This window comes from Plectrocnemia conspersa, unplaced genomic scaffold, assembly GCF_051122295.1.
Source record: "Plectrocnemia conspersa isolate PC_06_02 unplaced genomic scaffold, ASM5112229v1 ptg000001l, whole genome shotgun sequence".
Classification (NCBI taxonomy): Eukaryota; Metazoa; Arthropoda; class Insecta; order Trichoptera; family Polycentropodidae; genus Plectrocnemia; species Plectrocnemia conspersa.
Window position 1 is genome coordinate 17,431,157 of NW_028277165.1, and position 12,523 is coordinate 17,443,679.

Consider the following 12,523-nt stretch of genomic DNA (forward strand, 5'->3'; position numbering starts at 1 on the left):
ATATTCATAAATTCTTATGTTAGATTTTTTGTAAATGATCCTAAATTAATAAAAAATAAAGTAATAAATCTTATCACACGATGTTCTTTAAAAACATTTATTACATCCATTAAAGTTAAGGCTGCTCTGTTTTATCTATGGTCTCCAATAAACCGTTCCTCAAACATGATAATGTTTTTTAGAACTTAATTTTGAACGGCTTTCCATTTTTTTTTAATCAGTTCGAAGCAGCTTTTCATAAAGATATAAGAGTATTCTATGACATTAAAAAATATCAATTATTATCACACGTTTCTGACTGCTTTTGAGAAACCCCCTCCTTAACCTGACGCCAGGGACAGCAACAGTCGTGAGCAATAAAATTGATATTGAGTCGTCGGCCAAAACAGAAAAGACATCGCACTCCTCTTTTGATTGGCTGGACGCAAGTGTTTCTCTGTCATGTCGCCATTAAAGCCATTTTAGCAGGGTCGCAATTCACCAAGCTTCCGTCCTTGGCCAGCCGCCCTCATTAAAGACTTCATCGCAAAGGACCCGATTCCAAGCTTTCGTCTTTGTCTGGTCATGTTTCATTTTTTTAATCCTCAATCGTAACCTCAATGCATTACAACAAGATAAATTAATACCAACTAATTTAAATAATGAATTAAGTATATTAGAAATATGGTTAAAGAATAATGTACTTAAATTAAATGAGAATAAAACTAAATGTATGTTTATTAATTATAAAAATGTGTTAGATAATAGTACCAAAATAGTAATAAATAACTCTAGTATAGAAATAGTGGATAGTATAAAATATTTAGGAGTAATTGTTGATACAAAATTAAATTTTAAAGAACATTGTAATTACATATTAAAAAAAATTAGTAAAAAAATAGGTTTATTATCTAGATTAAGAAATATATTAAGTATAAATACAAAAAAAAGAATATACAATAGTATAATATTGCCCCATTTTAATTATTGTGCAACACTATTAAATATGTTAAATAAATTAGACAAACAAATGTTGCAAAAATTACAAAATAGGGCAATGAGGGTAATCTTAAATAAAAATAGATTAACTAATTGTAAAAGTATGATTGATAGATTAGAATGGTTGAATGTTCAAGAAATATTGAGTATGAATGTTTTAGTATTTATATATAAGTTAGAAAATAATATGTTACCAGAATATTTTAATAAGCATTTAATAAGAAATAAAGATGTACATAAATATAATACTAGAAATAGAGAAAATTTAAAGATAATTAAGTATAAGAAAACGAGTACGGCTAGGGGAGTTATGTACGGAGGTTTTGATTTATATAATAGTCTTCCAAGAGAAATCCGAAACAGCAAAAATATAACGGGTTTCATAAATGGACATTCGTACATATAGAAATAAATTATAATATTAAGTCTTTATTATTGTATATTTTTATTTTTTCTTTCTGTTATGTATTTTTTATATATTTTTTATATATGTTTACTAAATTTGTTAGATGTAAAGATTAGCTATTAAGCTAAATAAATTAATAAAATAAATAAATAAATAACTGTTGCAATGATAACAAACAGCACTATAGCATTTGAGACATAAATGCCCTCACCTACCCCCACCCCCTCAATAACGCCCCTGAGATACAGAGCAAGTAGCAACATATGAAAATAAAAACAAATATGTTTAATAATTATTTTGTGATTTTTTATTTTTCGCATCTATGTGCCTATTTTTCAATTCTCGCAACTATTTCGCATTTTTGGCGAATATTGCATCTATGTCGCACTTATAGCAAAACAAGATTATCACGTATCTCTAGCTACAAGCTTTCTCTCAATATGTCAACGCATATAGATATCTTTGAGAAACAAACAATTATCTTCAAGTAGCACAGATTCTTCAAATATGATTAATCATCTCTCTTAAAGGCCTGTTGACACCACCAGTATCCGTGACAATCCGGGAAAAATTAGTAGAATCTATCCGCCAAATTAATCATACGTAAAAATATAAAATAACGTTTCGCATAGAATTGTTTTAGGCATTTCTTGACAATGTTTATCGATCATTAAATGCTTGTCAAAACATTTTTTTCTAAAGATTAAATATTGATACAGGGTGATTTTCGACTTCTCATCTCACATAAAAGTAATCATTTTAGCGTCATCACTGCCATGTTTTTCTACTCACGTATCTTCACTTACCGAATATGCCTAGTATATAAGTTTTATTTGAAGTTTTTGAAAGCTTTCGTGGACCAAGGAAAGCTTTTATGGCAAAGCAACTCTAATGACTCTTGAACGACGCCTTGTGTCATCGCCAGCATTTGACATTATGCAAATCCGCGAATTGCACGCCGGTGCATCGCGGATGAACAGTTCCCACGACACAAAGAGACACGAAGAGGTGGTGCGTGCAGGTAGCTGTGGGGGCCTTCATTTGCGGGAGGTAGCTTCGCCTAATGGGCAGCCATAAATCTTTATATGGGCCCAATGAAAGGGGCCCGATTAAATGGTAACATTGTCTTCGATATATTTATTGGTGGCGGCGAGCGCATAAATCAAGCCCCCGATTGCATTGTAAGACGGGGGCCCATGGACCATTGTGCGTGTAACACGTTAATTATCATAGGGAAAATTTCCATATTCCCGTGTGGTCCTCCCCCCCTTCCACCTCCCGCACTTCGCCAACCCACTCGATGTCGTGCAAATACTTGTCGACCTGTGATTGAATGCGAATGTTGATAGGTTGATAATGTGATTTACCAGTTGGCAATTAAACTAATTACACTTTCTTAGTAAATGTTCCCTAGTTATAATATATGATTTTTATATACAGTAACGACTCACCCAATAAATGTGTTGATATAAATATCTTAAAAATGTATGATAATATATATGTAGATGTACACATGTACAACGTTTTATATATATTTTTTTTTTCAATGCTTATTTTTATTAATAATTTAATATCATATAGGCTTTTATTTTAGTAGCAAACATCTCATGTTGCTATACTTTTTTCTACTCTATCTACAACTTTAAGAATTAAAATTTAAAGTTGTTAATTTTTCATATATTATTACAAAGAGTACTGTATTTTTATAATCGTATGATTATGTATGTCATCTATTAGAATGGATTCCAAAATGATTCATAACAATAAGTCACCGGGATTCTAGCTAATAAAAGAAAATGTTTACTGGCTCAAGTCATATACTAATTACCATTCTATTCAACCCTAATTGGATTTAAAAAAATTCCATCCCAATGGAAGGTTGCCCAAATAGTAGTCATACATAAATCGGGTAAATACTTAAGTGAAATAACCTCCTACAAGCCAATAAGTACTTTACTAAATATTTCAAATAATATAAGAAAAATTATTAATAAAAAAATTAAACCGATAATAGAAAAATATAATCTTTCACCAAACCACCAACTCAGATTAAAAAATAAATAACCACCGGCAAATTACAACAGCGAAGATTCCGAAATAAAAAAATACTGCTCGGCGGTATTTATTATAAAATATGGCGTCATAGACATAAAATTAAAAAGCTGCTTTTATACAATATCTACCTTTTAATTACATCTTACTTAAAAGATAAGCATTTTCAAATTAAAATTGGGAAGAGAACTCTGTGGTAAGCCCCCACACATTTTTCCAATCTTCAAATTCCTTGGCGGAGCGGTTTCTACTTATCTGATTATTAATGTAGTTCTTAGATTACCAATTAGAGTAGTAGAGAAAATCTAAAACAATTTTTCCCCATTGAAATACTTCTGACCTATATTAAAAGCTTCCAACAAAGTATGCATATTTTCAAACAGTTGATACAGGCCCATTTTTTTATGTAGTGATTGTAAAACATTTTACAATCACTACATAAAATTTATTTTTTTAAGAAAAACTGCTCTAAATTTTTTTTACTAACAGAAACTTTCTCTAGAAATGAGAAGTTTTGATTTGGTATTTTTTTACAGAAATTCCTTATCAATAGTTATCCAAAAGAAACGCTAGTTGCACTTTACAAGTGATGACAAGTATATAGAATAATATATTTTAGTGAATGTTTATCACGTAGAAGCTTATTTTCTTAAAAATGTATAACATCAAGCTATAGGTATTTCAGTAAAAAATATTTATTTCACGTTTTATATAGGTATAGTAGAAAAATAATAATGTGGCGTTTAAAATAATTATGTATTTATGCGTCATCAAACACAACAGTCATGTATTCCGTCACTGGTCATAAATTACAATAAAAACTGCCCTTTAAAACCTGAGCGCACAAGATTAACGACCGATCTGATTTATTTGTGTGAAATGAAATAAATCAACCTGTGGTTTCTCTCCTATTAAACAATTAAATAAATAAAAGTGCAGCTTACAAAAAAAAAACTCCCTCACCCGAGATCAAAGCCTCCTGCGACCGCGCTCCAAAGCAAAGTATAATATTACATTACCTTGATTTTTTTCTTGTTCTCTGAGATTTTATCTCGGCGTTTATCTGAATTTTATGATGCATCGAATAAAGATCACTCAGGTGAATTAATTACGAAAGGTATAACACGACCGGTTGACGCGACCGAGATGAAAGAGCCACCGATCTAATTCAACGGCAGTGACATCCGAGCAAAAAAAATGCATGCGCTAAATAAAAGCTGACGAGGTGTGCTGGTCGTTTTTTGTGTGTGTTCGTCCATATTATAAAAATTAAATATATCAACGCTGGAATCACTTAGTGTTAAACGATCATTTAATAAGCAGCCCGGCCGTTCTTTGCGGTCGTTTAAATGCCTCTTTAGGCTATTTTCCCATGACATTTTCCATATCGTGTGACCAAAAGATAATTAGCGCATACAAATCCTCACGTGTGAATACTTAACCCTGAACGTAAAACGTTTTGTTTAATTATATAATCATACAATATTTTTAAAAAAGTGCTCGAGTATTTACCATTAACTTGACATCCAAAACTGCTGAACCAAGAAAAAGAACTCTTGGTTAACTGAAGAAATGCTAGGAAAACAATAATAGATACAGAAAAGGAGCGAGTGAGGGATGTTTATATAATATTGGAAACAATAGAGCAACGTCATATAATTAATCAAACCAAAAAGTCAATAACTAATACTTAAAAGACCTAGTATATCTTCCGTTGCAATAATTTAAGCTTAAGCACAATGCGTTAAAACGGGTTAAAAACAATCAACCACATCATCAGACTAAAATCTGTAAATCAGTGACATATATTTTAATATTTATTAACTCTTATTAAATAGGTTGTACATATTGCTATCAATAAATATCACTATGTACAACCTAACTAGATTTTATTTTATAGTATTCATCTATGGGATTATGGAAATCTAGGAAAACTTAAATTCGAATTAAAAGATCAATTTTTAGCTATTCAGAAAGTCTACAACTGCACAATATTAATTCGAAAATACGTGCAATTTCTAGAATTTTTTCGGCAAATAGAAAATGTTTTTTTTTTCATTTTGGTGTTTTAGGGGCAGTGATGGTGAAGGGTGGCAATCATACACAGTAGTATTTTATTGATGATTTATGAAGTTTACATGGTATAAGGCAGACGCGAGACGACGCGTCCGAATGCGCGGAAGATTGCCAGTGTAGAGAATTAACCGCCACGCCAGTGCTACTCAAGTGCCGACTCAAATCTAAATGTAAATCGGCCCCCATAGGTTGTTATGGTAATGGCTGTTATTTTTAACATAAAAATATAAATTTTGCAAAACAAAAAAAAGGCAAAAGTGTCATGTTATAATTTAGTAGTACATTAAGGAGAAATGCGGTGTTAATAAAAATAATACACAATGTGTTTTTAGAAATGAAAAATATAAAAATATTTTAATTTAAACAGTTACGAATAAATGGAGAAATAATCGAATAACGAATTGTTAAAAAACGAGCAAATATTTTGGGATTCGAATATTCGGATTTTGGTAGTCAAATATTTGAATTCGAATATTCGGAATTCGGAAAATAGAATAAAAAAAATAGTTTTTTGCTTCAAAACAAGCGATGTATCAGTTCGATCGGACCCCCATACGAGCCATTTTGAGACTTTCAGAAGAGTTAACGCTCTTAACTGCTTGGTTTTAAAGATTAAAAATTAAATTTTTAGTGTCGTATAGAACTACTGAGCACCCCTATACGTTCTGTATAAAAAAATATATATATTTTTTTCCAAAATGGCGGCCAATGTAAAACTTTAAAGTGTCATAACTTTGCAAAATGAAATCCTACTGAAAAATGTCGTATACAAAAAGTGTTAAGAAGCTTAATTTGCATTTAAAAAAAATTATTTAAAAAAAAAAACGAGTCTTATGGTAAATTGACCGGGACCCCACTTTAATGAAACACTAGTCACAATTCACTAACTTTTAATCAAAGCAATAATGCAAACATTTCAAATTAAAGTCTGTGCGCATAAAATAAATACATTTGCATTTTTAAATAACATTATTTCTAAAGCGTATGTCCCGTTTCCTGTGTATACAAATGTTAACTCGAAAACCATTAAATTTAATATTTTTAATGTATAAAATCAATAAAATACGAATGCCAAAAATACAACTGAATGATATATTGGGGGTTTGATTATGATTTTGATGCTTTTTAATGGGTTTTTGATAAATAAAATATCAAAATTTAGGTATACTTATAATAAAGTATATATAATTTTACATGACGAATAAAATATATACCTGTGCGGAATATGACATAATGTATTTTTTATTTGTTTCTATTTGAGCTAGATGACCCATTGTGAAATTGATCTAATACGTCAATATTCATCTTAATCCACATGTAAGAGATAAAGCGAGAAGTCAGTCATGATCAGGTTGAAGAGGAAGACCAGGGCGAGTTTTTTCCATGCACGGTTGGATTCCAAGAACAATTCGTTCGGTATGTAAGGGATTGCTCCGCTACCGTAATGAAGTGGCCACCACTTAAATCATTGCCCACAGCACAAAACCAACCGCGGTCAGACCATTTACACTCTTTTTGTACACCTCGATAGATTCGGACAATAATTGTTTCATAGACTTGCAGGTGCAAATGATTCGCGAGTCATTGAAAGAGATTTGAAATAAAAAGTTACATATTCTTATTTGGTTTTATTGTTGAAGGAGAAATCGTTATGATACAACAATATGAAGTATATGAACATAGATAAAAGTAATTGGATTTCATAATACGAAAACCTGTTACACGCCGAAGTGTTTCTCGGACGTGTTAAAATAGATATAATTAAGTTTATAAAAAAAACTAACCACAATTTAGGCCGTCGCTCACGCCCCAAACAAGGTACAAGAAAGAAGTTCCGCTTCATCTTCTGATATTATAAATAGAATCAAGTTCAAATAAACAGACAGCTTTAATCAAAATATAACGGACATATTTATAATATTAAAATATACAGAATGATTTAAAAAACATTTGTAATGCTATAGAAAAAATAAAATCACTTTAAAATATTGTAGTTCAATTCAAACTCTTTATATTGTTGTATGATATCATGTTTATATTAGCATTTTAATTAAACCGGTATGAACTATATGAACCCTTAATACTACAGCAAGTTATTATCTTTGAAATGTATGGAAGATATTCGAAAAGTGAAGCAGCGACGTTATGCTTTCAGTATGTTTAAAATAACCATGTTAGTTCCCTCACCAGCCAAGTGCAAGATTTCTTAAAAATTTAAATCTGTGTGAAAGAAGCAACTACTGCTGAAATTCAAACAATGTTAAAAATGTCCAAAACTATTTATTATGTAACGGTAATCAAAAAATTATTATTATTAAAGCGAAGAAAAAATGACGACGCGTACCCAAGATCTACTGGATCTTAATGCTGGTCGCAATAATTTTATAATGTTGAGTGAGAAATGGGTGTTGTACGAAAAAATCGTTGTAGTAGACAGTGGTTATCATTTAGCAAAATCTACCCAGCTCACTGTAAAAAAAATATTTTGTGTGTATGGTGGGATTGCAAAGCGATTATGCATTATGAAACTTTTGAACTTCCCCAAACAATAATTGCAAGCTTATATTGTGATTACCTGAATTGTTTGCATTTGCACATGTCAACAAAATAGTTCTACAACATGACAATGCGCGTCCCCATAAGGCGCAATTAAATCTCGATAAAATCATGAAACTTGTCTGGAATGTTTTATCGCATCCACCTTATTCTCAAGACCTTGCTCTTTCCGACAATGATTTATTCTAACCAATACAACACTTATAAAGTACAGACGATGTAAAGAGAGGCTATCAGAAAATGTTGCATCAAAGCTTCCAACATATTGAGAGGTAGGAAAAGATATATTTTTAGAAATAAATTATATTTTGAGTCATTAAAATAAGAGTAAGAAACAACATTCGTTTTGGGATTGCCAAATATCATTGAAATTATACAATGAATAAATACTTTTATTTTTACAAACACAAGCTCTTTCCATAACAACTTAACTTTCTGAATCCAACGCTTAAATTATTCAAGTCTTATGAATAATACAGCTGTTCCATCAGAAACAAGTATATTACTCCTAAATCGGGCAAACGTGAAAGTCATTGATTGAAATCCAACTTACGCGACATTACTCAATCTTTGAATAAATTTAGTTAAAGTAAAGTGGACAGTTAACTTTACTGAATACCCTCCGCTACAAGATCTACAACATAATCTATTAGACTTAAAATGATTGATTGGTATTTAATTAATATACCTTTACAGATACATATTTTCTTGGTGTGACCCCTCGGCTCATTATAAATCACTGGCATATCCGTTTTGATGGAAGCGTCTAACCATGAGAAGAATCACTGGTTTCGTAAGCTGATTACCGACATAAAAACAACGCGTGGATGCCTCAACTTAAAAAAAACATTGCAATGATTTTGAGCATTTTTATTTTACAATATTTTGAGAGTTAATTATTATTAATTTAAAAAAATATTTTATAGTCATAAATAGAGATTTTCCAGGAGGCGCTTAAATAATATGAAGTGCTTTTCAAGTACTATTTATATAGTATTTGTATGAAATATATTTTTAGTAAAAATGTTTTAATAATTTAGATAATAAATATACAGATCTAGTAAAAACAGAGACCAGAAATTATTTCATAAATATTTTATTTTACGATTTACTTTAGAAATAGCATTTATTTCAACTCTGAAACACGTCTGCGTTTTAAAGCTCTTATTGATTCAGTATTGTTACATATATAATCATAGAAAAATCTGTTTAAATATATTCATGCTAGATACTACATACATAATAAAAAAAGAATAGTTATTGTCCATTTTCTTAGTATAACTCAATATAAGATGACACAGTGGATAATCAATCTTCACTGATTGAGGATGTCTCTGTTTTATGTGAAAAGCAACCTCACGTTGCCTTAAGCCTTTGACCATCCGTGAGCATAACGGTGACAAAAGTTGTTCAACTTCCGCCAACATCAATCATTCATCATTGTAAAAACCCGCATGCCTTTATCTAAGCTCTAAGCATTCGCTTTGACCCCTGATGCTTTACAAAAATCACCTTTTTAATTAACAAAACATTTATTGAATATTGATACCTAATGCATACATCAAATATAGATCCATCATAAACATCGTATACATTGTTTGCATCTTTGTGTGTATGTACACTGCACTTTAGAGGCTATCTAAAAATAATCATTTTACAAACATAACAATAGATGGTTAGTGCAGAAAGCTGCTTATTAATTTTGCATACACGTCACTGCGAAATTTTCGCCTTTAATCTAAATTGACCATCGCCAGACAACGTCTCCCAAAGAATCGGTTTTTTGTCACTTCTTCATAAAAAAAATAGTATCAACACGCAAAATCTGCATAATGTTGCATAAATAATAGATTTTTTTATACAGCGGCGTTAAATTCAGGTTTGCATAAAATTGCTTCAGTCACATATTAATATTGAATTTGCACTTTTATATAGCGGATATAATAGAGGAAACTATTACGTATTCGGAGTAATAAAATGTACATAAATAAACCCATAAATGTAATCAAGGTATCTATAACCATATTGATATAATTGTTATATCTGTTAAACACCGGTATGTAATAAAAATTGATTGCAGGCTACAAAGCATACTTTCAGATTTTTTTAAAAGCCATATTTCTATGTGTTATGTTAGCAAAAAAATATCAAATTATATTTTTTTTATTAAATTTATACGGTAACGACTTCTCGAAACTCACTAAAAAATTAGTTGTGTTATTTTTTTATAAAAACATATTTTTACATTAATGTCTGCCATATAATTTACACACATGACATTAATGCTACAGAAGATTACGAGCTTTGGGCCATCAACATATTGGAAATGAAATTCCGGTCGATTAATACGCTGTCATAATAAGGTCATATGCGAATCCATAAAATATTTAAGTTGTTGGACAATAAAAGTTCCAGATTAAGTAAATACGAAAGAAATCGTATGTGTATTATTTTATGTTGAGCTACCGTTTTACTTTATTAAAATAAAAACACAAAGCGAATGAAATAAGACACTTAATTTGAATCTAAATAAAAGCTTCCTTATAAGTTAAGAACCTCAGTAGATTTATTCTAATACTTTAAAATAAAAACGCGTTGCAAATATTCTCATACCAAATGCGAGCTTATCGCTGTGAGAGCTTTTTACTGCACAATTATATATCTGGAAATGTATAACATCTAATCTAATGAGTCCAGGTTGAATCAAATGGGATAGTAGCAGGTGTTTGGGATCTACATATGTCGAATAGTACTCACCGAGTGGATATATAATATATGAGCCGGTTTTTTTAAAGTGGTATAAATTTATTTTTTAAAAAACAATGAGTTAATGGTAGTTTAAATTAGATTATAATATCCTATTTTTTATTTTTATTTACTTACTCCACTTTCAACAATACATTATCCTGATAACTGTAGAATGTTACCAGCATAATGTATTTGTTGAAAGTGGAGTAAGTTCATATATTATAATCATAATTGATAAAATTACTGCCTTACATACCTCATCTTCACCATAAATACTTTCTTATGCTAAGTGTAAATAATAAATAAGATTGAAATATGAATAAGTTTACTACTTATTCTTGTATACATATAAATTCATTATAATATTACTGCAACTATTTCTTAAAAAACTCGATTATTAATTTACTAGCATGTCTTCATTTTAATTATTATTTTTACAAAATTAAAAATATATTTAAAAAAAGTCAATTTCAATTAAAATATATATTTAAAATAGCTATGTTTTTTATAATTTGATATTATTGAGAGTGGTATGACTTTATTTATAGCTAGAAATCGTTATTAGTTATTTTTGTATAAAAAAAATAATCAAGTTTATAGTTCTATAAACATTACAAATTAATTTACGTTTGCCAATATTTTTACCTTGATTTAAACACAAATCATTAAATATCTCAATGTATGAATAAATGGACTTATACCACTATCAAAAACAACGTCTCATGTATATATTTTAATTATTATATATTATATGCTTTTGGCCATTGTGGCGCATTAGGTTAACCTGTCAGCTCACATTGGTTTTAATTTAAATAAATAAAATAAAATTAGTTACCATTAGTGTATCGTACTGATACATAATAATGATAATGGGAAACTACTGCACCTAATTAATTTATCAAGAAAATGAATTTACTTAAATTAAGAAAAGGGATTATTTTATTGAAAAGAGACGAAGTTGGTCTTGTCTCTATTTGAATAATGTTATGTTGGTAAAAACTTGTGAAGATTTCGTTACTGTTTTTTAAAACTCTATCTTGCTACTACGGCCTATATATCTGTGCAAGCTACAGCTCTGTAAGGAGTACTATTTCAAGAAAACCCATATGTTATGCATTTCCTATTTCGTTCTAGCTATTTTCTGTATTTTAATTATTGGTTTTGATTGTGTGCTGAAACTCTATAGTATCAAATATGTATAGTTGATATGAATATAGCATAGTGCGTGTCACATTTTACGCGCGAAGCCCCACATAGTTTAACCGGACGGTTAAAGTTAACCGAAAACTGTCTCACCTCGTTTTTTCCAGGCTTTTGCAGGTCCCAGCATTTGACGTCGCATCTCGCCAGTTTCAAAGCGTCGTGACGGTCCTTCTGAGGTCTCGCTCCACCGTTGAAGCCTCTGCCAGAGGTCCTCTCTCGATTGCCAAAGGTCGTTTCGAAAGCTCCCAACAAAAGTAACAAGAATAATAACTCCATGTAACTCGAGCCACCCATATCCTCGCACTGGTCGACACGAGAGCGTCCTTCTTCTGTTACAACTTTAAATTCGCCACTTGAACATCATAGACGAATTTTACTTTAAATAATATTATTATTACGATTCGTATTCCTCGGAATGTAATAAGCACAATATGTTATTTTAGGATTGCGTTTAAGTTCCTGAATTGTTAACCGTTCCGCGCACTCTATAAATAGAAAATAAAC

General features: G+C 30.4%; 1 protein-coding gene across 6 annotated transcripts in view; it reads right to left on the bottom strand.

The window, feature by feature from the left end:
• Nucleotides 1-12,523, bottom strand: part of LOC148239015 (anosmin-1-like) — a 31,417-nt gene that overhangs the window by 17,393 nt on the left and 1,501 nt on the right. For all 6 annotated transcript variants that reach the window (XM_088199247.1, XM_088198998.1, XM_088199167.1 and 3 more), the window contains exon 2: nucleotides 12,113-12,504. In XM_088199247.1, coding sequence (XP_088055373.1) covers nucleotides 12,113-12,313 — 201 coding nt within the window. In that variant the 5' untranslated portion in view covers nucleotides 12,314-12,504. The remainder of the gene's footprint in view (nucleotides 1-12,112; nucleotides 12,505-12,523) is intronic.